General features: G+C 47.2%; 2 protein-coding genes across 22 annotated transcripts in view; one reads left to right on the plus strand and one right to left on the minus strand.

Moving 5' to 3' along the window:
• Positions 1-95: 95 nt before the first annotated feature.
• MRPS34 (mitochondrial ribosomal protein S34) lies at positions 96-1807 on the plus strand. Its single transcript, XM_072349750.1, has 3 exons — positions 96-519; positions 593-635; positions 1129-1807. Exons 1-3 carry the CDS (start codon positions 202-204, stop codon positions 1398-1400), a joined length of 633 nt encoding a protein of 210 aa, XP_072205851.1. The 5' UTR covers positions 96-201; the 3' UTR covers positions 1401-1807.
• A 365-nt stretch (positions 1808-2172) lies between these two features.
• The window catches only part of MAPK8IP3 (mitogen-activated protein kinase 8 interacting protein 3), a 43560-nt gene continuing 19675 nt past the window's right edge, over positions 2173-26057 (minus strand). For 8 of the 21 annotated variants that reach the window (XM_072349741.1, XM_072349730.1, XM_072349740.1 and 5 more), the window contains 25 exons: positions 25669-25787; positions 24258-24269; positions 22838-22855; positions 20978-21035; positions 20265-20417; positions 18624-18705; positions 17741-17892; positions 17038-17094; positions 16418-16588; positions 16066-16192; positions 15126-15221; positions 14733-14894; positions 13686-13851; positions 13049-13234; positions 12264-12450; positions 11422-11544; positions 11092-11172; positions 10500-10567; positions 9711-9859; positions 8912-9083; positions 8667-8780; positions 7334-7372; positions 5763-5942; positions 5377-5520; positions 2173-4841 (listed from right to left, as the gene is read on the minus strand). In XM_072349741.1, the coding sequence (XP_072205842.1) occupies positions 4720-4841; positions 5377-5520; positions 5763-5942; positions 7334-7372; positions 8667-8780; positions 8912-9083; positions 9711-9859; positions 10500-10567; positions 11092-11172; positions 11422-11544; positions 12264-12450; positions 13049-13234; positions 13686-13851; positions 14733-14894; positions 15126-15221; positions 16066-16192; positions 16418-16588; positions 17038-17094; positions 17741-17892; positions 18624-18705; positions 20265-20417; positions 20978-21035; positions 22838-22855; positions 24258-24269; positions 25669-25787 (2938 nt within the window). In that variant the 3' untranslated portion in view covers positions 2173-4719. The remainder of the gene's footprint in view (positions 4842-5376; positions 5521-5762; positions 5943-7333; positions 7373-8666; positions 8781-8911; positions 9084-9710; positions 9860-10499; positions 10568-11091; positions 11173-11421; positions 11545-12263; positions 12451-13048; positions 13235-13685; positions 13852-14732; positions 14895-15125; positions 15222-16065; positions 16193-16417; positions 16589-17037; positions 17095-17740; positions 17893-18623; positions 18706-20264; positions 20418-20977; positions 21036-22837; positions 22856-24257; positions 24270-25668; positions 25788-26057) is intronic. The other 13 variants (XM_072349737.1, XM_072349742.1, XM_072349736.1 and 10 more) reach the window with 10 other exon arrangements.

Consider the following 26057-nt stretch of genomic DNA (forward strand, 5'->3'; position numbering starts at 1 on the left):
TAGGCCCGCGGGCGGGGCGGGGCGGGGCCTGCTTCCGGGGACGGGGTCCTGCAGCGGGGGAGACTTCCGGGGAGCGTCGGAAGCTGCGGGTGGCGGCGGCGGAAGGGAACCGGGGCGGACCTACTTCCGGGGGTGGACCTACTTCCGGGGGCGTGGTCGAAGCGGCTTCCGGAGGACGCCGGAAGTGTCGGGCGCGGCGCCATGGCCCGCAAGAAGCTGTACCGGCCGATCGCCGCCATGGCCAGGAAGGTGCGCGATTACCGGGCGTTGAAGGAGCGGCCGCGGGACTCGCAGCGCTTCGCCCTGGACTACGAGACCATGAGGCGGCCGCTGACGCAGAAGCGGCTCCCGGTTCTGGCCTGGCAGGACGCGCGGTGCGAGCAGCGGCTGTTCTCGTTGCTCTGCCGCCTGCCGCTGTTCGGCGTGGGCCGCACCGTCACCCGCAAGTCGTGGCTGTGGGCGCACAGCGAGCCGAGCTACTGGCGCATCAGCAGAGTGCGCGCCGACTACACCGCAGAGGTAACGGGGCGGCGGGGGCGGCGGGGAACCGCGTGTTAACGGCACCGAGCTGAACGTCCCGCCTTCATTGCAGGGCATGGACCACGGCAGGGCCTGGGGACGGCTGACGTTCCGAGGTGAGGCGGGGGGGGGGGGGGGGGGGCAGCGGCGGCGGCTCCGGGATGAGATAAATAACTCGTAGAGCTGAATGTGGGAATCGTTGGTTTCCGAGCTGCTCCACATTCAGTTTATGAGCCCGGTTCAATGGAGCTTTTGAAACGCTCCTCAGTCAAAGGCTTTAAAGTCGTTGAGTGTTTTTGTTGTTGAACCTCACGGTGTTGGGATGCATCGCTCTCATTCTCTACTGTGGACACTAATACGGAGGGACAAGTGACTCCTGCGTTACAAGCCGTGAGCTCTGCACAAGTACGGAGCTGTTTGCTGTGTCTTCTCAGTCTGTTCCTGCTCAGATTCCCAAGGGCTGCAGTGGGATCCCATAGCGCAGCAGTGGGGATACACCAGCTGTGCCGTTGCTTCTTTCTTGTACAGCAGAGCTGACGCTGGCTGCAGTTCCTGGAGGGAACCCGTTGCTGAGAGCATCACCCACTAACGTTCATTGTCTTTTATCAGGTAAAACCGAAGAAGAAGACAGAGAGATCGACAAAGTCATGTATCACGACTGGCGTCTGGTGCCCAAGCACGAGGAGGAGGCCTTCAAGAAGTTTACCCCGGTGCCGGAGGAGACCTGTCGGTACCTTCCATACCCACCTTTGCTCCGAGCCATGATCCTTGCTCAGTGGCAGCGAGAGGGGAAAGAGATCACAGAGGAGCCAATGATTGACCTGCAGAGGCCCTCTCGTGTTAAGGCTGCAAAGAAAGACACCCCAGGGACGGTGCCGTAAGGTCCTGCTCTGTCCTGAGCTTCCCACACGCTCTCATTTAGTGGTGGCAGTACACGACCTTACTGCAGACCCCTTGCCTGCTGTGGTACAGTGTGTCCAACTGACCTCGTTGTCTCTCCTGGACTGTGCTGTAATCTCCTCTGAAAGGGAAGATGCATTTGGATTTTCATTTTTTTCCCCCTCGTAGCTTTGGTCTCAGTCAGACCCACTGGATATTCTCTGAGCTCAGAGCTCCTTCACCCAGCTGTAGTGCCTGGGAGCAGCTTCATTTACAGCCTGAAAAATCAAGGAGTTCTTTAAGAACGTTTCTCAAGTAGTTAAAGTCAGTCCTACATCATGGAGGAACCACTAAGTTAAATGCGACGTCATTTTACAGAGCCAAAATAAACCATTTCATATTTCCACAGCGTATTTCTAAGGAAATGTGTTCTTTGGTGGGTGATTTATTTATTCAGTGCCTGGAGATCCGCATGATGGTTTGATGGGGTCCTAATTTAGCCTTGACAATAGGGGTTGAGCATCAAAATATCACTGGTGGATATTACACCTTGCAGCTGAAGGGGACCCCACAGGGACAGTCAAGGGCAGCCTGCAGCCAAAGCATCTGTCCTTTATTTCCAACACCAAGAGAAGCCTCACTGTGCTCTGGGCACGTGGCTTGCAGGACCAGCACCCCCGTCAAATACATCTCATTTCCTGCTGACTGGGTGCCATTCTCACCGCTTTAAGTGTCCCAATGTTACTAAAGGTTGAGCGGAAACCTGGTGGCCTTTCCAGGAACAAGACATACCGGCACTTTGTGATGTTAACACATTTATTACATACAGAACAGATATGGTTCGTTGTTTGATAGCATAGGGAAAAAAGCACGGGAACGTATTCATACAGCGGTCTCTTTACAGAATGCCATCTTCAGACCAAAGAGCGGAGTTTACAGGCCTTAAGACACTTTTTAAAATCCTTTTGTAACATACAAGATACTTTACATACATCACAGTGGAGATTTGACAGGGGAGTGTGTTGAAGCCGCTCAGTTCTCACCTTGTTGCCCAGCAGCCACCACACAGCGGGGACAGGCTGCTGAGCTGGAGCCGCCCCTCCACAACATGTGCTTCTCTTGGAGGACACCACGCACCCAGCTGGGAAGGAACCCTTTGGCAGAGGCCCAAGAGTGGTTTCCTTCTGTTGCCACGGAGCAGGGGGTGACAAAAGACTGAATATTGTCACTTCTACCACTAAAAACCAGATAGAGAACAAGTTGTGAGAGGTAAGAACGCTGTAATTCTGTATTTTTATGCTGAAGGTTTGATGCACCTGAAGAACTGGATCTGCCATTGAATGAGACCAAATGATGCCATTTTCCTGGCTCTGATTAACTGTTAGATGTCTGCGGAATCTGCTGCCTAGACATTGTTACTGCCCCGTGCTGTGACCCACAGAGCCTGCTCTAGCAGAACGCATTCTGGTGATGTGAGCGAGCAGCCCGGCATGGCTGCACTGCCCCAGTGAGTTCCCTCCTCTCAATGTTCCCTCTACACGAGCGGCTGCTTGCACAATCAGCCAAATGCAACCCACTGATCCCTACAGATACAGCCCAGCTTGTTTCCTACCCCTGCAAATCACCAGCTGCTCACAGGCGGGCAGTGCTGTGGCCCCACACTTTGATGGCTGAGGCCTCTGCACTCTGGGTACGGCCTCTTGTCTCCCTGCATGGGAACTGTCTTCCCCAGCCTCTTCTGAACTGGGGATCCAAAGAGCATTTCAGGGCTGCTGAATGAGGACAGACATTAAAGCTTCCCCCAGTGAGCGCTGTGTTCCTGCAGCACACAAACAGCTGCAGACCACAAGGCTTGGGGGCAGCCTGGGCCATGGCAACAAGCACAGTCACATTCCCCAGAGATGGAGGTGGACATCACTGGGAGATCCAGTGCTGCACAGCTCAGGAAACCACACAACAGCCACCAGGACCTTCTCAATTCCTTGCTGACAGGTTGGCCTTGTAGAGAAAAAAACATTGCAACTGTCAGAAAGAGAAAACAAACCGCTTCCTCTACACCTGGAGCTGCCATGCTTTGAATATGGAGCTTAAACCTGCTCTCCCTGTCTGCATCTTTGGCTGCTTCTATAAGCAGGACGCACAGCTCGCACAAGGAGCACAGTCAGTTTCTCTCTGAGGCTGTCACTCTTTGCAGGAGTCACAAAGATCCAGCTTTACAAACTGCCAACTAACCGAGTCGAGCTGGGGGATCTGGCTTCAATTCCCTCATCTGCGTGAGCTCAGGCAAGAGGCAGCCTGGACGCCTCGACTGCACCTGCAGTCTTTCCTGATCTGTTAATGCAGAATCCGCAGCACACCAACATTGCCTGTATTTTAAAAGCGAACAAATGCTATTCAGAGACAGCTTTCTCCTAAAGCTTTCAGGCTCACAACATGAATGAACTCAAGAATTTTCTGCTTGACATCTTTTCTGGAGAAGGCAGTTAAAATATCGCTGCCTTTTCCCCCTTTAAACTAACAAGGTTCCAGTACTTTGTTACTGTAGTTTCCAAAGGCCCCATCATGGCCTCCACCATCAACCACCTGTCACCCACCCGAGGCTACCAAACAATCCCCTCTGGATCACCCAGCACACAACTGCTACAATAAAAGCAGCAGAAGAGGAGGAAGACTTTCCACCTGCAGGTGTGGAGGATGCATTCCCACACTGATGGCCCTGCCACCTTCTGCAGCCAAACAGCAAAAGCGCTTCCCAAAGCTCAACACTCCTTTCCATTGAAGGCTCCTTGGACCTGGCTGCCGTCAGTCGGTGAGATATTATTCTGTGCTCAGGTGTCCTCTGTGCATAGTGGATAAGGTGGGAAGTCCACTGGTGAACAAGGCAGGATTTCTCCTGGGGTGCTGCAGGAGTTGTGACCCTCCATGGCTGCTTTGGCGGGGATGCTGTACTACTTCTCATGCAAGTGGGAGCAAGGCGTCCTGCTGGAGAACCAGACCCACCACCTGTCCAGCTCCCCAGCCCCGGGCAAAGCTTTTGCACAGCTCTGGCTCCAAGCTTCACTTTATGGATGCGCTGTCATTTCTCTCCGTGTAGACGCCAGCTCCAGAGCAGAACAATAACCCAACCACGCAGAAAGCTCATGGGCCCAAGATGAAAGCTGCAAGTTCAGAGGTTACAAAGGGGTCACAGTCTGAGGCAGGAGCCGCTGCAGTTGTCTGGGGTGGGTTTCCAGCAGTAGGTATAATGCAGGCGTTCTGTATGTACATCGTGGCATTCAGGTGGGAACAGGGACACTTACATTGGTAGGAAAGGAGAAATTCTCACTCTGGGATATAGGATACCTGCCACACAATAATGTGGCTCCTCTCTGCCTTAGAAAGTACTGGCTTCACCTGGGTGGCATCTCCTGCATTCTCCTCTGTCTCATCATCTTCTCCATCCCCTGAGGACAGAAAGCAGAGTAAAGGAGGCTGGAAGGAAAATCCCAAGCTGCACTGCCCTGGAATTGTTCAGAGGTGAATATCTGTGCTACAGTCTCTGCAGTCTGATGACAGGCAGCAGGAGCTGAGCCCTCCCTGCACGTCTGGAGAGCACCTGTAATAGCACGGTGCTTTTCTGAAGTAGGCTTCTGTGAGTGGAACAAACTATTTCCAGATGAAGGGAAAACCACTGGGGAAGCCATTGCTTACAACAGAGCGCCCCAGAGCAGCACAGGTGACTCCGGTGGGACAGCAGTGTTTGCAGCCAATGGCACCGATGTTTCTATTTTTCCATGGCCATTAATGCTGACTGCTCAGGACTGCAGGCACAGGCAGGGGGGAGGTTTTTCAGCCTCATGCTGTGCAAGGAAAATACACAGCAGGAGGTGGGAGAAGAACAGCCTTGCTTTTCAGATTTCCCACAGCAGCGATCCCCTTCCTCCGCACATTGCTCCCCTGCACCCCTTCCTGTCCCAGCCCCTCACTGCAGGCACTCACCGATCCGGAAATCAATGTACCCTTCTCCTCCACTCAGCACCAGCACATTCTTCAGCTTCTGCCCCTCGGTCTCCGTGGCTGCTGTGCTGGGGTTCTCCGACGGGCTGTCCAACACGCTCCCATTCAAGGTTGCGAGGACATTGCCTGCAACAGGACAGAGGTGCCATCAGTGCCTCTGCTCAGCCCTCAGGCACTGTGAGAGACAGACATGACTGAGCTGGCCAGTTCCTTCTGCTGGTGAGATCTCAAAGTCACTGAGGTTTGAGCCACAGCCATCTCCAAGTGCTACAAACAGGCAGCATTCTGCTGCGGGTCGGCCTAAGCTCCCACCTCAGAATGGACAGCACTACCAGACACTCCCAAGGAAGGGCTGTGCTCATCCTTACCAGGCACAGAGACAAAGAACTTGACAGCATCGCGGTGACCATGGAAACAGAGCTGTGCCTGAGCCATGGAGCAGTAGGGAATGAAACTGCTGGCAGATTTGTCGCTGTTGTCATCGCTGTACACGTGGATGACACCACCAGAGCGGCTGCCATCTCCAGAGGTGGGTGAGGTCTTGTTGGCTACGGACAGGAGAAGGAACGCTGTTAGTGATAGTTTGGGCCCCATTTACAGGAGGGGTTCGATCGAAAACTCATGAGACATGATGGAAATTCTTTATGGATTCAAATCTCTTTGAAGATCTCACAGGATAAAATGGTCTTTGAAGGTCCTTCCAGCTGAACCATCTACTCCAATCTAGCGCTTTCCTTAGTCCTTGATTTAAAGACCAGCTACTCAAGCAATAGACATAAAAAAGAAGTTCAACATCCACAGCATCAAGGACCTCAAGGTGAGCTCAGAGACATGCAGCCTTCAGGCCCGGGCTCTCAGGGTGGGAAAGCTTCCTCTCACCAGGGAAGAGAACAGTGCTCAGAGGTCAGGACAGGAAACGTTTTCCCTCTGCATGCACCCACATCAGTAAAACTAACAGCACTAAAATCAGAAGGCCTTCATCTCCTGTTTACTTATACAGTGAAATGAATTGCTTACTATCTGTAGCTCTGTATGTTGGCTTGGGCTGGCTTTATTAAGAGGCTCAGGAACAAAGGAGGTTCTCACCTAACAGACTCATGATGAGATGCTGAGGCAAGTACAATATTTGGGTGGAGGAATGAGAATCAGTGTGTGCAGGGGGAAGGTCCCTGAGATGAAAACTTTCTGCACCTCCGTGCTTTGGTTTACTGAGGGTGGACAGAACTGGCTGAACTCCAGCAGACAGGGCCCTTCCAGCTCAGTATCTGGCTTCTCACAGTGACCACTACCAGAGGCTTTAAAAGGAAGAGAGATGCACTGATAATGTTTCTTGACAGGAACATCTTACAGTGAGAAAAAACACTTTCGGTCCCTAAAAAGGCTGAGGCAAGCACAAATCTGAACAGTGATCTCAGACCTGGCTTTAACTGACACAACCAAACAATTCTCAATGCTCATCCAAGTTCTCCTTTTAAAGCGTTGGCTGAATACCTGCAGGTACCACAGCACTTCCTACCACTGGCCTGGAAACTGATGTGAGATGCATCCTTGGAAAACCAAGGATGACCAAGGAGGACCTTGGAAGAACAGCGCGCTCCTGCTTCCCGGAGCTGAACGAATAAACCCTCACAGTCTCCAACTCAGACCTGGCTGACCAGAAAGGCAGAGCTGCATAGTACTATATCGTAAAGTACTCGACACAAAAAGCAGAGGGGCGGCTGATCTATCCATGAGATGGATGGAAACGTTTCAAGCCATAGGAAATGACTTATTTACATTATTGTCTCTGCTCACTTTTCTCCCGTGACTAACTTAAAATGAAAGAGATGAGGAAAAATGGATGGGGAGAGTTGAATGGCAGGATGGAAGGGTAGGAAAGTGACTGCAAAGGTGAGCAGCTGCAGAAGTGAATGCTGAAGGAAGGAGGCGATGGACTTACCCCGGAGCCCAAGGAGTTGGCCTCGGTGGAGGACTACAGCTAGGCAGAGGCAAGGAGTGGGAGCACAAAGGGGCACGGGAAGAGACAGGCGGGATGGGAGAGAGAAAAAGGTGATTACTGGGGGAAAACTCAGCAACAGAAATGTACACACTTGGAGAAACCACGTGAGCTACAGGCTCAATTAGTTTATATCAACACCGTTCTTTCTCATTTAACTCTCATCTTACAAAGACAAATGTAGTATCTGAGACAGATGAAGGTCCTTGGTCACAAAGATCTACTGCTAAAGTTTCCAGTGAAGGTTTATGGCTTATCACATTGTTACAGAAGCACCAGAAGATAACACAAGTGGTTTACAGCAGGGAATAAGCTTCAATTGGATCTATGGCCACAGCGTCAGTCCCAGGGGGTGTTCAGCTCCAGTAGTCTTGGAGGAGACAACTTGGACTCTGACTTCCAGGAGGGCTGCAACAGGTTTGCCCCCTTTACCCAAGAGCCATCTGCTTCTCAGCTTTCCTGCCAGCACTGATGAGAAAATGTACATCTTGCTGCCCTCCGCTGAAAGGAGCTGCAGGCAGTGTCAGGTCCCTCCCCTTGTTGTATTTGGAAACAGACCACAAAAAAACCAATCATCAGATGATGACAGGCAGGTACAGAACAGGTTTACTGAGAGCTTCAGTTCAACTTCCAGAGCTGGAGATGTGCCTCTCAACAACTATTGCTACGGGACTTGTCTCAGGACTCTGTTTTCTACTTGACTAATAAAACCTGAACGCTAATGTGAGAAAATGAAGCTTTTTCTAAGGTCGATTTCTGGAAATGCTCTCACAGACATCTGAGCATCTCCACACCGGATTAAAGCCTCCAGGGAGATCGTCCTGCTCACTTCTCATCCCACAGCCTCCTCCTTTTGGAGACTTGCCACAATTCCCAGTGCTTTGTTTCTCCTGCTTCCCAGCAGGTACAGAATCAGTTCACATCAGTCTGCCCTGTCAAGGTCACCCTCAAAAGAGAAGGCTGTACAGAGGTGACATTGGTGCCCAAGAGAAATATGCCTTCAACTGAATTGAAAAAGAACAGTAAGAAACCTCTACTTGGTTTTAAACAGGTTAAATCCATCCAGCTGAACGCTTAATTCCGGAACTAAGGAAGAGTTCAATCGGAGTCTGGGTCACTCATACTCAGCACTCTGCTCTCTGAACACTTGTCAAGTTCACAGTAAAAGTGCCCAGAAAGCATCAGCCCACCAGAGCCATCTCCCACAATGCAAAACATCGGCAAAGCGCTGCTCTTTGCAGGGGGACAGAGATACACCCTGATAAATGTCACTTACTCTCAGTCAGTGGAATGGAGATGACAACACCGTTCCCTGTTCCCACCCAGAGACGATTGCCAGCAATGAGCAGGGCTGTAATCCGTACAAACGAGAAGCCCAGTTTCCCAGTACCTGTAAGCACACACAAGAAGGGAGCATCAGTTAAAACTGTACGACTTTGGGCAATATCTGCTAACGAATTTTCATTTCCCTCTGATCTCAGTAAGCAACAGACTGCTGAGAGACAACCCCTCCAGCCTCACCTAGCATCTTGCTGACATAAGGCTCAATGTCAACGTCCTGCAGGTGTTGATGGCTGTGGGCATGGTAAAGCCTCAGGGTGGAATCCAGGCGGATAGAAACCCACACTCCATCTCCAATCCACGCCAGCTGTCTCACCTGGCTCTCGCGCCGAGGGTGGGCATCAAAGGACTTCTGAAACGCCACATAAGGAGAGCAATGCAAGTTCACAAAAGGTCTTCAATTATCTGTATGTATATTCCATTTTCCTTAACTGAGATTGCTTGTTTGGGTTTCAAAGGCCTTGGACAAAATCTATTAATGCCACATGACCTAAGGAGTTCATTATACAGTATTGATCACGTTGCTTCAAACAATGACATTCATGGTGCAGAGCTGCAGCTCCACAGAGAATATGACGGGCCACTTTGGGAGCAAAAACGTTTAGAAACCAGCAGCTCCAAGAGAGATTCTAAAGATGAGCAAGCTGCCTCGGCTCACTGATGTGAACTGTAGCTTCAACACTTCTGTCTATGAGTAAATGACTCCACGCATTGTTAAGTATGTTGCACTGACATCACTGCACTAAACAAATGTTTAACACCCCCTGTAAAATGTAAACACATGTAAACCCCTGTAAAATGTAAACAAATGTAAACACCCCCCTGGCAGACTGGGCCTCGAGATAACCCCAAGTGGCAGCTTATGGTACCGACTGGATGCAAACTGACTACAAGTTCTGCATTTCCGTACTCTGTAGCAGAAAACAGAAGAATAAATACAAGTGTCTGCATGCATACAGGCACACATTTGCTCTCTTACCTCAATCTGCATCGTCTTAGGTTGAATAACATGGATTTTGTTCTTGTAGCCACACCAGACTCTGTCATACACAACAGCCATGCAGCGGATAGAATGGTGAGTGTGACCAAGGTCCATTAGGTGGTAATTACTGAGATCCCACTGACGATCTAAGGTAAAAAATAAGCACAGGAAGATGCACCTTTGCCGTCCCATTTGTATTTAAGTCTACAAGGCCAGGCTGATACTTAAAAGCTGATCTTGCTTATGTCTGTGAACTCCCCATCAGCACATAACACTGCTTCAGGAACAGCCTTATAGATTGCACGCACATGACAAAGCTTAGTTTGGTAGACTAAAAGTCTATGGTGAGGCTGTCTCATAGCACACACAGACAACACGATTTCCATGAAGTGTCAAATCCAGGATCAGGGATCAGGTATTTCTTCTCTTGTTCTTACTTGCTACCTCCCCAGGTAGATACTGTCCTTTGCCTTGAGGCAATGAAGCATTAATCAAGTTTCTGATGGGAACGTTCAGTGTGTCAGTGGTCAGGCTCAGACTTATGAGAAAACCCAAATCAAAAATTACACTGCACAAAACCAGAACATCTGGTCGATAAACTGGTACCCAATGAACAACTGAAAAAGAAATTCTTTATAAGCAAATATTATTCATGATTTGCAAATTCTTCTGAGCTGTAAGAGCACAGCTCAGGACCTGCTGAAGTTACAGGGAAACAAAATATTCAACTGCAAAGAGGGAGAGAAACACAGAATTCAAAAACCAATATCTTCATAATCTCCTCACCTTCTCCTCGGTGGAATATGGCCAGTGTTCCATCTGCCAGAGCAACGAGGACCCTTCCTTTCACATGCCTGAAATCACAGGAAAGGAAAAAGTGTAAGAAAACCTCTTTGGAAAAAAATGACTTAAGAGATCCTTTCTGATACCCAGGCAAACCACTCTTCTGTTTCCCCTAGAATTTCCATTCAGTTTTAGACTTGCTGGAATGTCCCATAAGGGCTCAGAGTCCAACCTCCTACCTCGTGTGTAGTCAGACCAAACAATTTTCCTGCTGAGTTTAACTTCTCTTCCACACCATCAAATCCACCAGTTTCAACAAATTCCCCTCTATTTACACCCTTCTCAATTATTCCTCTTCTCCTTCCCACTTAATTCTTCCTGACACAGTAATATCAGTTTAGTGCCTCCCTTATTCTCTGTACTGGCTCACATCTGCAACTGTGTATGAAAGTGACTCAGCAGGAGCCCCAGAAAAATATTCCTGACAAATCAATGCAAAGAAAAAAGATGACTGACAAAGAACTACCACCCCTATGGCAGACACTGCTCAGGCACTGAGCATCCTCCTTCAGTGTCCCGTGGTGTGTGTACTTACACTAAACTCAGCACGGAGTCCTTTAGCTTTATTGAGTGCAGACACTTCTTCCAGTTAGATACAGCGGAGTGCACGTAAAGCCTGGGATAAAGGACAGATCAGGGAGGGTTAGCAGCAAGGCCCCACATCTTAACGCTAACCAGGCCTGAATTTTTTCTTCTTGTAGGATAGAAATGTGCACAGTGAGGTGAAGTTGCAGAGCCATGATGAGCTGAGGACTCAGAAACAGTAATGAATACCTTCTTTAGAAACAAAAAGCAAACTAGATGTGGGAGGACATGAAAAGTAAAGGACAGAGGATAACCAAGAATCTGCCTAAGGGGAACCTACCAGCCATTCTGTGCTCCCAGCCACATGGTGGGGGCAGCACTGGTGCAGGTCCCAGCAGCATCCCCGTTCAGCTCCTGATCTGGCAGTGCTGTGCTGGACTCTGTCTTCAGCTGCCCATTCTCCCTTAAGGGACAAAGAAAGGTTTAGAGGCTTTTAACTGTAATGCTCACCTGCACTCACAGGCTGGCACTGCAGAAGCAGATTAAGGCACTTGTACACACACAACACATCCCTCCCCTCAGTGTTTTTCAGTTCCTTGACTCCTGAACATGCAAAATTCCCTTTCCCATTCCCTACCAAAACAAACAGCCATTACTTTACAGCCAACGAAATTAACTTAGCGTTTGGCAGTAATTTTCTCTATTTAACAACTTCTGTTCATTTCCAGCTGCAACAGAACAACCTCTCAGCCCATCATATCAGGCACATTTATCGTAAGAGTTTTGAGGCACTGACTATGCTTTCTTCATTATCCTTACAGACATTCAGAGTTACTGCTGGAATAAACAAACGATCACACATGGATCAAAAAGCCCCTTTGGTAAGAACATTAGTAAGAACATTAAGTGCACATGCATTTTGGAAGATCTGTCTCAACACCACGTCTAAATTATCACTGAGAGATCAAATAATTGCTCTTCATCAGCTGACACAATCTGCTGCTGCCTGAACTGCATTAGTTTTATTTCTTCCTCCCCTCATCATTCCACCTGTAATACTGTTTGGACACAATACTGAAGAAAGTTCGACACTTTATGAGAAGATCAGGCTTGTTCTCATAAGCAGCTTATGAAATAGAGCTGGTAGTAACAGAAGGGACACACTGGCCCCAGACAACCTACCCGTTCTGCCGAAGAGGTGCCTGGGCAGGGACTGGGTCTGTAAACACGTGCTCTGTGAGGGGTCCAGGGCGGGCTTGAACGGGCTCTGTCTCACTCGTACCATTCTCTGGCACCTCTGTAGCTTCTGTTGCCTCCTCTGTAGACTGAGATTGGTTGATCTTCCCATTACAGACAGCAGCTACTTCACCTAAGGGACAAAGAACAGTGTGAGGTGTACAAAGAGCAGGGGACTGAGCAGAAAGCTAGCTAGAAAGAAATCAGGTTTTAATTTCTTTCCCTTTATACTTATTTGTAAATTACAATCAAACCCAAAGGCTGCACTGCAGACAGAAGATCCTCCAAAGTGCCTGCTGTGTTGGGAAGGAAACAGGCAGTTTTTCAGTGAGGTACAACCTGAGACTAACAGAATATCAACAGCTCTCCAAGGCTACCCGCGGTAGCAGGTAATCAGAAGTACATAATCAGCAAAAGCATATTACATGATTACATAGGTTTACATGACTTGAAGACACGGCTGAGAGGAGAAAGCAATTAGAAGAGAAAGATTTAGGAGGGCTAGCATCGCCTTCAAGATATTCTGCTATACTAACCCCACAACTTGGCTGCGGATCACTCAGAAAAGGATGGCTCTAAAGGGAAAAGTACTGAACAGGCTTTGAGTATCATGTACTGCATTAAGAAATGCCTTGAAATCTCTGAAGTAGTTAAGTCAGGGACTGAAGGATGCAGCTGTAAGACCAGAAGATCACATGGAATTCCATCAGGTTTTGTATTCCAAAACTTACTCTGCCCCTTGTCCAGCACAGGTGTGTCACCACGCGAGGAACAGTTGCTTCGTGGCACGTTGCAGCGAGTTGCACAGCCCACCAGGGTGATTCCTGCCAAGACACCATCTGTTCCAGACGACTCTTCAGGATTTACATCTCCCTCCAGAAAGATCTCTCCTGGAGGATAATCACTCTCACTGGCCGCTGAAGGGCAAAGAACAGATTCTCCCATAAATCTAGCAGTCACTGCCAATCTACACATCCCAGCAGTCCTGAGGTCACCATACGGTTGGACACTGATACTCAGCGTTCACGAGCCCCAGGGAGGGACCACAGCATCAGCCAGCACTGCGGTGAATCCCCTCATTCCAGTGTCAACCAGTGCACCAGCTACAGAGCCCTCCCACACCTGAGCAAGGCTCCCTCTTCCTCCCAAGAGTCATCCTTTGCATGCCAAAGGAATCACTCACTAAATGCTCAGAAGTGAAGAATCTCCACAAGATTCCACTTACAAGAAGGCAAGCTCTGGAGTTACAATTACAGAATGCAGCAGCTTCCAAAGGCTAACTCTGAAGTGAGGATGCTAGCTTTGTCCTCTTAGCTGAGCAGATGGTGACCCTGTGCAGACCACAGCCAGTGGTGGGACCCTACTTACCGGGGATGCTGGAGATGCAGAGCACATGAGCATTGCAGACAGTGAACTGGTCCACCACTGTGCCAGGCTGATTGGCATCAATGATTACAACTTTACTTGTTGACAGGGTACTGGTGAGGATCCAGACACGACTGGACGTGGCATCCATTTCATGGAACTCCTTTGCCTTCAGGAAAACAAACATGAGCAGAATCAGAACATATTCTTACTTGGCAATATTCGTGCATGCAAAGGTCACAACAGCAGTTCCAAAGACTCCACTCTCTTCCTAGCTGGTGTAAAACAGGAGCAATGCAAATTTTCTTCTCATTGCTGTGCTTGTATCTGGAAGAACAGCCAAAAGCTTTTGTGGCTCGTAGGGCCTGGGAAACTCAGCCATTAATTTCTGAGCTATCTGACCAGCATCACTGACCATTCACTTTAGACAGCAAACCATGAAGCTGGGATGTGCTGTCAGCATAAGCAAACTGATCAGACAGTGTGGAACAGCTGTGACAAAACCCACAAACCAGGGAGAACAAAACGTATCTGCACGTAAATCTGAGCTCTTAACAAAATGCTGAGGACAACATTAAAAACAGCTGTAACAAAATCTCAAGTACTTCAGTTTGATTCAGTACTTCAGTTCATGAACCAAATGAACTCATGGGCTTTGCTACGTCCATGTCCTTCTTCAAGCGTTTTCTGTTGTTTTACGTTGCGTGGTTTTCTTCTTTCATTTCTGGTGATGAGGACTGTAGCCTTCCCAGCAACACCATCAATCCTTTCCTATCATTATTAGAAATCTTTTACAAATTCCAAACGTTTCAAAAGCTGACAGTGGAAAATTCCACCCCAGATGATTGATTCCAAATTTCACATGAGTTCCCATGTAAGAGAACCCCACCAAACTCCCCCAAATAGTCAATGCCTTTGAAAGACTACAGTGGCTGTGACAGCAGATTTCACCCAGAGCATTAGACAGCACAGTGCAAAGAGTGCAGAGAGACAAGGCGTGTCAGTGATGGAATGAGAAATGACACAGGAGAGAAATAAATAAAACCTGACCTTTTTCTTCTCAGGAGACGTGTGGTTACTCTTGTTGTTCTCACCCTCCACTTCCCGATCACAGGTGAGAGGATCCCGTCCAGGATCCAGTTTCTGCCCATTCCCAGCCTCCTGGTCCAAAGGTCTCCATCCCGTGAGATTGACTCCAGCTGCACACCACAGCTAAACAACAGAAATGGAATCCTAAGCACACGCTGCTTAGCACATATACCCAACACCTGAAACACTAAGGTGTGAACAACAGGTCCTGCCGATTTCTGCTAGGAGACCCAGTCAGACTAAATGGAGATGCCTCAAAAATAAAACCCCAAAAATGTAAGAAGCGTCAGACCTGGCGCAGAGAATCAGCTGTTAATTATGTATGAGAGGTACTTCTTCCCACACACAACATACCTTCATGGTTGGGTCCTTCTCTACAAGCGGGCGACAGTACACAGGCACAGGGACGTTTTTCATGCGAGTGTCTTCCTGACCACCATTGGGGCTCAGCTGTGAGGAAGAGAAAACAGAAAGGACAGTACCAGGGCATAGAAACCAGACTGTGGCACTGTCAGAGCTCTGACTGACAGGGCAGACCAAGCTTCTTAGCCTCAACGGTGGCTGTGACTTGCAGCTGTTGCTTCATCTGACATCATGTATGAAAACATCCCTCCCTACAGGGATGAGAACCTGAGAGAGCGACTCTCCCACCACAGCACATTGTCCCAGGTACGGCCGGTCAAGGCTGCGGACTGCACTGATGAAAGAAAGGTTTTGTTGAAGTACACTCCCTGTGCAGACACCGAATGCTGGTATTCTTATCCATCATAGCCTGAAACGCATTCAGTTCCACCATACTCCTTTCCAGGTGATTTTTGACCAGAGTTAAAATGAGCCACAGGCCAACAAATGAGACTGATGACTTTTTCTTATTTGTTTTACTAATGAAGAGGATGGGGAACAAACTGTACTGCATTTGGCTTTTAAACTAAACAACCTGTAGAGTTCTCTTAAATAAAATAGCCAAAGTCAAAACTCAATTTTAATAATGAAAGAAATGGAAGCAGGGATTGGACTCTGGACAAAGAGCGGCTGCTGTACTTCCAGGCTAAGTTCCTTCAGTACCTTCAAAAAGAAATATTCCCTCCTGTTGACTTCAGTGGGGATACAGAAAAAATAATAATCAATGCATTCTGTGCTTGCAATTATCACACAGAAAATTACTACAAACACATTACTGCCTCAAGTATTAAACAATTATGGCTAAGGTTACCAGAGGGAGAGCCAGGTCTCCAGAGTTTCACTACAAGGGATGAACATTCCTCCCCCTCTTCTCCCTGGGAATAGCAGCTACCTGCTTGTACTTGGCAGGGAGGCTCCAGCCGCAGGCCTGCAGCCGCCCGTCATCGTTCCGCACGTGCTCCCGGACCTGGCGGTACTGCTCCCGCTTCTGCTCGCGGCGTGCTGAGGACGTGCAGTCACTGAGGAGAGAAGCAACAGCGTTTTTTCTCAGCCTGGGGTTAAAAACACTGGCAGAAGGCTATGGGTCTGCTACAGGTATCGCACTGTACCTGCCGCTTTGCTGAGCCCACCCAAGCAGCAATCAAGGAGTTAACACTACACAAACTTTGCTTTTTTTCCAGTGGAAAATAGCTTATTTCAAGAAAAGTGTGAGTTGGGGACCTGGGACACAGCACAAAACTCACTCCTCAGGGAAGAACTCCAGGGTGCGGCTGCCAGAGGAGATCTGGCACATGGTGTGACTGCGTCGCTGGCTGAACCCTGCTGTGGTTGGAGACTTGTAGTGGATGTTCACAGACGGGTAGGTCCTCTTTGCTGGTGGGGGACTCGAGGAGGAACTGAACAGACGGCTGAAGCTAGGGACAGGAAAAGGCCAACAGATATGAGAAAAGGAGCCTGGGGACACAACATAGCACAGACACACAACAAAGGTGCCAAGGGATGCTTTAAGCCCCTCGTGAAAACTGCATGACTTCCATTTGATTGACATAAGGTGTTTTAACCTTTCAAAAACAGGCACCTTCTGAAAAACCTCCTTTACTAAAACTGATTCTGAGCGTACACGTTTCCATCCCAGGTCAAGCAGAACCCTTTTCATCTTGTAAAGCAAAACTGAGAGCGATGTTCTATTTCATTTTAATTACACTAAGAATGAAGAAAGCCCCTGAAGGCAAAAGGGTTCAGCCAACAGTTTCAAGTGACCTCTCATTAACGTGAGAGGAAGAGTCCACTAAGCTGCTGTATACAGTCGAAATGACAACATTTCCCCTCTTCTTCATCTCACACAGACCAGCAAACAACTTACAACTGCCAAATGGTGGACTTCTTCTTCTCCTGGACGGACGGGTGCTCACGGGAAGCTCTAAGGACAAATACAAAAGAATCTATTTAATTTCAGCATCTTTTACCCAAATTTCTGCCAGCCAACCCAAAATTGAGCCAACCAGCAGCCCATTTGCACCAAGGAAGCCACGTCACAACTCAGAATTCATTTTAACAACATTCATTTTGAAACACAGAGCAAATGACATGCAGTCATTTTAAGGAGAGTTGCTTTGTATTTCCAGTGTTAACATGCAATGCAAATAAATGTGCTCAGATCAGTGCTTTATCAACTCCCTTCCATAGTATCACGGCCACAGCATCAGTCTGGTAATTATAAACCCTAATCCCAACCCAAACCCCAGCATTACAGTCCTTTTAAGCCACCACCAAAGCAACTCAGTAATCAGAAGCAAGCCTTTTCCATACAGCTTTTCTGAGCTTAATTAGCACAAGAAAATAGCAAGAGAAACAGCTGCCCAGTGTGTCCAAATAATAATGGTTACTCTACATCTGCAGCCCAGGATCAGCAGTAAGAGAGAAAGGATTAGGTATGAGAGGAATCTAGTCCGGAAAACATTCAGCACATCACCTGCATCTTATTAAGGGCATTAAGGCTAAAAGCAGAAGGTCCAACGTGAGCAGGCTCTGTCCTAAATGGAAGTTGCACCAACATCCATCCTCACCTGATCATCTCAGTCCACCTGACAGCCTCCTGGAGCTCCATCAACCTCTCCTTGTATTGATTACGCTCCATCAGAACCCGAGCCATTTCTACGCGGGTGAAGCGTCGGCGCTGAGCTATGGGGATGTTGTCCTGCAGAGGGGAGGAGCCCTGCTTCAGCCAACAAAAGATGGAAGAGGACTGATGTTAGTGCAGGGCAAGTCAAGAGACAGAAAGACATACTGCTTAGTGCTCTTCCTTCTCTGCTTGATTAGACCCCTCTGCCCTTCCCCCCATTTCCCGTATGAGGCACTAATTCCAGACAAACGATCTCCAAACTATGGTCCATGGAAATCTGGGTGCTATGAAAACCCAGGGAAAATAGAACTAGAACCACCACCAAATTGAAGGCCCTGCCCAGGGAATATTGCCATTAAGGTGCTTTGGGAATCTGCAAGAGGCTTTGAGAACTGTCAGTAATTCGTTGGTCCATAGTTTGGAAACCAAAGTTTTAGCAAAAAACATTCAGCAGCAAATTCAGTGAGAAGCAGCAGAGAGCAGAAGATAATGTTGTCCCTCCCCACTAGAGGGTTAGGCAGAAGGCATTCTGTTAGTAGGCACCGATAAAGGCACAGGGCACACGAAACTAAACAACAACCTTCTCCATGGTGAGAAAATTTAGCTTCCCAATGAAGGCAAACATGGCTGCAGCATTTCACAAGCACAACCTGAGAATTCTCCTATCTACCTACATTCTAAGCAGAGTAATTTCACCTCAGTTAAGCCAGGACTATTAGGCTAGAAATGACCTTAGTTCTACACTTTTTTTTTTTTTAATATATATAAAAAATATATAAAATATATAAACCCCCTTTCCCCACAGGCATTTTAGTAATGTAATATACCAATTCTGTACAGAGATAGCTGCTTACATCCTCCACCTCTTCTTTGGGTTCTCGTCGGGCAACAATTGCTTCAGATTTCACTCTAGGAAACAGGAAGAAATGCATCAAACCAGCAGCTGATACTGTGACTGCAGCTGGGGGCAGCATGAGGAGACTCTGGGGGAGATCTGGTTGCATCAGAAGGAAACCATTTTCCAACTGTGAGTGCAAATTATGAGGTGCTTCTGTGCTATTCTTCCTCATTATTGCAGCACGTTGCTGACATCCTCCCCTCCCTTTGGAACACGTGATTTAAGCACCAGGCCCCAAAATACAGAGCACTGGGACAGGTCTGCTTCAGAGCCATCATTTCTATTCAGATGTTTGTTGAGATCTTAACCACATAAAAATCGAGCCATTATCAGCAACTACTGCTGGCTTAAGTTCTTCTGGGCTGTTTCTCTTTCCAATGCAGTAACAAAGCCTCTAATATAAGAAGGGCAGTTTGCCATCACAGCAAAGAAACGAATCCCAAATACACATAAATACAAATTTAAAAGCATTTATCTGAATGCTTTTAGTTTACTTAAGCCTCATACCGGGGTCAGTCCCATTTGAATCACATGTACTTCTATGAGCAAGGAAAAAAATGCCATCTTTATCTCCCAGTAAAGCACCCTGGACAGTTGAAAGTCCACATCCACGCTGCATATTTCTGTATTACATAACATTCTAGGAGACTCAAAAAGGCATTTAAAAATAACAAAACAAATCTACTTCCACTGCTGGTGAGATCCCTTCACTTCAGACACTGCGAACACTGACGGAACCGACTGTGCTGAGCTTAGAGACTGTGCTCAACAATTTCTAAAGAATGGAGGCAACCTTCCAGATTCAGGATGCAAAATAAACACCCCCCTCTGAATCTGAGTGCTACAGCACAGCTGGTACAGCTACTTAAAATGCAGCTATGCAGCCTGGAGACCAATGGGGTGTGCGCAGCTTTATGGAAGTGAAAAATTCCCAGGCTTTGCAGGCATCCAGGTTTAGGTTTCTCTATTTTGAGTGGAAAATAAGAAATGGGATTTGCCCAAATGCCACCCACATGGAGCTCCACGCTCTCTTCTCACTCTTCTTATTCTTAATGCAAACAATGAGACAATTAACAATACTGACATCTAAGCACTGTTTGTGAGGAGCTGCACTCATCCTTTCATTAGATGAATGGGCATTCATGCCTCTCTGCACGATCTTGGCCACCAACAGCATCGAGCTGCTGACAGTTTTCTTCAAAACTACTGTTCCAGAAATTCCTTCGTTGTTTGTTTTTAATTGCAAACTGAAATGCTGAAAGCTTCACTCTGGGCAGCCTAGATTTGCAATCACTGCAATGGAACCCGAATATTAGAGAGGAAAATTCTGTAGGTTTTCTAAGGTTCAACAGTTCATTTCAAACTAAGAAAAGCAATTTAAGAACACCAGAAATATCTCAGCCATGTACTATAGCCCTGAAAGCTACCTCTGAACTCCAGCACTAACGTCCATGAATGAAGTGCAGAACAGCTGACTGGCACATGTTTCTCTCTCAGGTCCTCTCACAGCGGCTGTGAGCTCATCACTCAGGCTCTCCCAGCCCCCTGACACAGCATGGCCATCACTCACCTTTTCAGCTCTTCCTCCAGCTCCTTGACTCTGGTTTCCATTTTGGCTTTGGCTTGCTTCGTTGCCTCAAGCTCTCCCTTCAGCACTTCCTGCTCTCCGGACAACTGGTCCACCTTGGCAATCAGATCATTCTTCACAACGTTCAAAGCATTTCTTAAAGGTGTGAAAGGCACAATAAGCAAAACTGGCCCAAACCATAAGCTGTCCATAAGAGAGACCTGAAACTAAACTCACAGGCACTACAAGGAGACTTGAAATGAGCACACTGAAATAAGTCAGGCTCTAAGTCATGAAAAAGCACATCTTGACAATGAAGAGCTACGGCCAAACACAGCTGGTCACCATCAGGTCTGTCCAGTTCTGCATTCTGACTGACAGACCAACTCTTCTCAAGAGTAACACAAGTTTGTTTCCAAATAGCAAGCCTTGTGAATAACAACTTCAAAACGCAGTGTCCTCGCAGAGACACAGACCCATCAAGACTCCTGCTAAAGTTAATGAAAGAAAAGCTTGCCACTGATTTCAGGTGGGATCAGACCCCATTAGGAAAACTGCTCAGGAGAGGATTTTCTCATCTACATTTCAAAGCATAACAAGCATTCAAGAGAGCCCGCCAGATACACCAGCAAGCTGTAGTGAGGCTGAAGTTCTAGCCACAACCTTCTTTGTGACGGTACCTCACTTATATAACCAGGCACACAACAGTTTCTTACTTGGTCTCCAGTAGCTGTGAGTTCTCCAGCAGCAGATTGCCTACTTCTTTGCCCATTCCTGAAAAAACAACAAAGAAGGTCAAGCAGTTTTCATCTGTTCTCCTTGGGAAATGGAGCTCGCGTGGCACTGACTGACTCATGCTTGGGAAAGAGAAATCATTTTTGTTAGGCTTCCCTACAGCCAGCTTCATCCACCTGAAAGGCTCCCTATTACCAACCTTCCACTGTGGCAATATTAAAAGGACTTCAGACCGTCCAATGCTCGACTGTTTACCTTGAGCAGTTCTCTCACAAGGACTTACAGTTTGAAGTCTCAGGCCCATGACTTAAGGAGCACTCCCAAAAAAGCACCTAGATCAGACATACTGCACATTGGGCAAGAATGGCTGAATTTAGTACAAACGAACTGAAAGGAATTTAGGACCAAAACCACAAGGATCGCTCCCTGCTGCCGGGGACCTGCAGGATCCCAGGATCTGCATCTATTTTACACACAGATACAGAGGCTGCCTGTTGTTTTAAGGGACAGTGCTGAGTACTGCAGCTTGCTTCTCAATACAAGCCCGGGGGCACAAAAAGGCATCACACCCATCAGTGTTTGTGCTGAAGTGTTCCTCATCTGCCCTCTGAACTACCTACCCCTTTACAGCAAAGGCATCAACATTTTCCACAATTGTTATTTGCTGATTAATATTCACAATGAAATAAAACCAAAATAAACTGTAAGTTAATGGAAGTTAGAGAAACATGACGGCATACAAGAAGTGAGAACATAGCACAGCACTCCAACAAAACAAATCCTCTTCCCACAGTTAGATGGCATGAAGTTATGATGGCAAAAGCAAACTCCCAGCAGGAAGGAATAAGAAGCAGCATTTTCAAGTTGTTGTTTGGTTTCTTTTTTAATCGGCAGAAAGAGAATCGATCACTTTGATGTTTCAGGCAGTTTTCTCAGTGTGTCGAGGAATACTGCAAATAAAAATGTGAAAACCAGAGCGTACTTCTGGCTTGGTAAGGAGGAGTTGTAACCCTTTTGTCCCACAGCACATTTGCGGCTTCTAAAGTCCAGGGGTCACACAATACAGACACATGTTTATTAAATATTTCTCTGGTTCCTTTTGGATGATTCTACAAGTGATCAAATAAATATTTAACAAGCGAGGCATTAAAATGGCACTAAAATGATATTAAAAAGGGCACTGTGAGTGTTGGCATCCTCGTGCTTGGTTTTTTTGTTGGTGGTGGGATGGTCAGTAAGTTTTCCTTCTCATCCATGAGTGAGTCTGCCTCTGGGAGAGAAAGGAACTCTGGTACAGAGGGTCGGTTGTTACCCCATTAGTGGGGTACCTAATGTGTGTGTGACCCAGGCCCAGCCTGATGCTTTAACCAGTGGAAGGTCTGATGGGCCGGTCCGAAGAAATGGATGAAGCCATCCTACAGCCATAGAGTGAGACACTGTGAGATAATCTCACACGAGCTGTAATGACAAAGCCCCACTCATGGAGACAGAAAAAAAGTGATTAAAAGGAGAATTCTTTACTCCTTACGGTGTGGGACAAAGGAGAGAGCCGCGCATCACTGCGCACCTCCCACTGCCAGGAAACAGTATGAAGCATCAAAGTGGGTAATCAAGGGAAGGAGAATCCCCAAATCACAACTGTGGACCAGCTGCATCCTGCTTCTTGGAGAGGTGAGACCACCATCACAAAAAAGCAAAACATAAACCCACAAACCAAGGGAGTGCAAGACATATGGAGGGATACTGAGTGAATGGAAGAAAGTTTAAAAGAAAAAAAAAAAAGCATGATTAAAAGAGGAAAAAAGAAAAGAAAAAAAAAAGAAAAAAGGCCTTCGCCTTACCAAAGAAATCATCCCGTACTATGAGAGCCATCCCATACGAGAAAGGGAACAGAAAGATAGGGGGACAAAGGGGGAAAAAGGAAGAGAAAAAAGCAGCCATTAAGTACCAATCTGTAAATAGCAAACAGAGCAGCTCATCAGCATGTGTAAACGTATGTGGTGCCAGTATAGGTGATGCTCAGCGTAAACTAACATACACCTTGTTCAGCTGCAGCCTGACCTGGTGGGGATTTATGCCTGAGAGTTCAGGACAGGCTGAAGATGAGCTCATCATCTTCTTCCACCTTCATCACTTACCCTGGACTAAATATCTTTGTGCTTTCCAACCCCACCACAATGGCAAGTCAACAGACATAATGAACAGGGTGAAGGAAGGACAGGGGCAGGAGAACAAACAAAATGGGAGGGATATCGGAGCTGTTATACGGCCTTTTTGCACAGACCCAAATGCACTTTGCTACTGAGATAAATTCCAGTGCCACTTCAGAGGGGGAGTCTCTGAGAAAAGACCACCAAAAATGGCCTACAGTGACAGCTCAAACAATCTGAACTAAGAGAGAAGATGATGCCATTCCTTCCTTCCTTCTGTAACCTCACAGACCCAACATCAGGAGGTGCAGAGGAACGTGACAGAGCTCATCACTGCACAGTTATGCCACAGATTTTGTACCATATCAGCCCAAGTTGCCTGTCCTTATTACAGGTGAAGCTTCATCCAGTTTGTACTGAAATCAAGAGAGATTTCCTTGATTTCATCTGATTATTTTTTTTATCAGCACCCAAAAGCATTTTATAGAGAGGTGAAAGCTCTGCAGTTTAGGCCTGCTGACCTTCATATGGCACGAAAGGCAACAGAGGCAGCACTTCAAACTCCTACCAAAAAGACAAACAAAAGAAGGCCTGTGGCTCTGCCACTCTCTTCCCTACAGAAAAGTCTTTACTTTCACTGCAGCTGTGGGCCTGGACGCATTAAGAAACTCATAGTGGGCATCATGCAAGCAGGGGGACTCCTCACAGCCTTGTTCACTTGAGGAAAAGTAATAAACTATCTCAATTCTGTGCTCAGCTGAGCTCTGCGCACAGCACAGCCCTAAAAAAAGGCACTTTACACCCCGAAGCAAAGGAAAGGCACAGCGTGGTTTGCTCAAGGCCTTGAAACGGGTCAGTGTCAAAACCTGCAGAAAGCTACACAAAAAGTGCATCAAAACGCAGCAGACACGTGAACACCGAGCAGGGATGGCCGCCTGCCCAGGAACCCGCCAGTGCAAGGAACCAAGCAAGGCAAAGGTGGGAGAAAGTCAGCAAAGCCAACCGTGATTGGACAAGAGCAGGGGAGTATCACACGTGTATACCATATCATTCAGTCTCAACGAGGTAAAAACAAACATGAAAAGAAACTGAGCAGAGGAGAGATACACACCTGAGAACTCCCCTATGGGCCATGTCCAGCGAAGCACAGAGAGACAAGGGAAGAAAGGAAGTGAAAAAAAGGATCGATCAGTGACTGGAACCAACAAAACTGAAATTTTGTTTAAAAAAAAAAAAAAAGAATTATCAATGATTCAGCCATTTCAATGGCAAAAGGCATGAAATAGTACGGACGGGAACTGCCATCACTCTACATACAGGACACAAGAACCAAGGGGAGGTAACCCCTGTTAGAAGAGCAGCCACACGCCTCAGCCACCCCCAGCTTTCCAGACACGGGTCTCATGCAGTCGCATCTCGGCCTGGATAAACCTTTCTGTTCTCAGTCACACAGCACTAAATGCAGAGCAGCCAGTTCCACTGCCTTCTTGTTTCCCCTCCCTCTGTGATAATTCTCCCGTTAGCAGACAGACCTGCTGAAATTCAATGTGCACTTCAGCCACATTTCAGTATGCAAAAGAAGCTGCATTGCACAACATTTTTTTTCCAACAGCAGTGCCAGGGCTCAGTTTGATCATTTCAACTTCTGTATAGAAAAATAACATTTATATACATGAACTTACCACTAATGTAACAACTGCTGTCTTCACCATAAAACACCCATTACATGAAGTAAGATTTTAATCTCCAAAGCAAACACAGGAGGCCACCCTGAGAGAAAGGACTTCCCAGTGCCCATTACCCAACTGTTAGTCATCCCCCATGTCCAGAGTAATGGGATAATGAAGATCAGGAAAGGAGATATGAGAGAAAGGGGGAACTACCCACAAGCAGCTGGGACTGGTACGATTTCACAGCTTTATGAGTCTGCTACCTGACACAAAGCTTCTTCTCTGACTGCTTGAAAGTCCTCATTGGGAACACAGAACATAATCAGACTTCAGATACAAGAAGCTCCTTCAAAATCAGCCTAAAAGGAGAATGCAAATCTCTCTGGGATTGACTAAGAAAGGTAAAAACTGCAGTGAAAACTGTGATGCTTCCATATGAGAACAACAAAAAATGGTTCCCCTTAAAGAAATCTTAACAAAAGGAGTTTTTTTCCTGCAGACTTCCAACAAAACTTCTATTCCAAGAGAAGCTGCCAGAACGCAGAATTACTGGCGTGAAGATTTGTGGGAGGAGGGGAAGAAGCAATCTTCAAACTGCACACGTGGGAGAACTCTAAAGGGAAATAACTTACAGACACAAAGACAGTCCAAATACACAGCCATTAACTCGAGCTGTTGGGTAAGAATTACTGCTGTAGGTACATATTTCAGTCACAGTGTATCCCAAATTCCATGCCATTTTCTAAAGGTCAAACATCCAAGTTCTGAAAAGAGTGTAACTAAATTCTCCTAGAAGCCCAATGGAGCTGCCTTTGCATCAGAGAAAACAGAACAGTCCCAACAAGTTTTTACCTAGCAGATCTGCTCCTTCATCAACATCTCCAATCACCTCGGATCCTGCTGTGGAAAGTTCATGATAGAGGGAGTCTGTGTTGATGCCAAACGCTTTGTTCACAATCCCCTGGGTTGGGCTGCGGTTGGAAGAAAGAAAGGCAAGGATTCTTCTTACTTGGAAACGTTTAAAGGCAGAACATAACTCTGAAATACTGAGCATCACAGACCAGTACAATCAAAACTCTGAGAGCAGATTCTGCCGTGGGCTGACTGAGGGAAATCAGTAAGTAAAGGGAAAAGAACGTTTTATTCCCCATACCATGTACCAGTACCTACCTTGCATGACCTCAAACTTGCCCAGCTGATGCCTTTTCAAATAGCCCATGACTGCTCAGAATTTCATAGAA

This window comes from Excalfactoria chinensis, chromosome 14 (assembly GCF_039878825.1).
Source record: "Excalfactoria chinensis isolate bCotChi1 chromosome 14, bCotChi1.hap2, whole genome shotgun sequence".
NCBI classification, from domain to species: Eukaryota; Metazoa; Chordata; class Aves; order Galliformes; family Phasianidae; genus Excalfactoria; species Excalfactoria chinensis.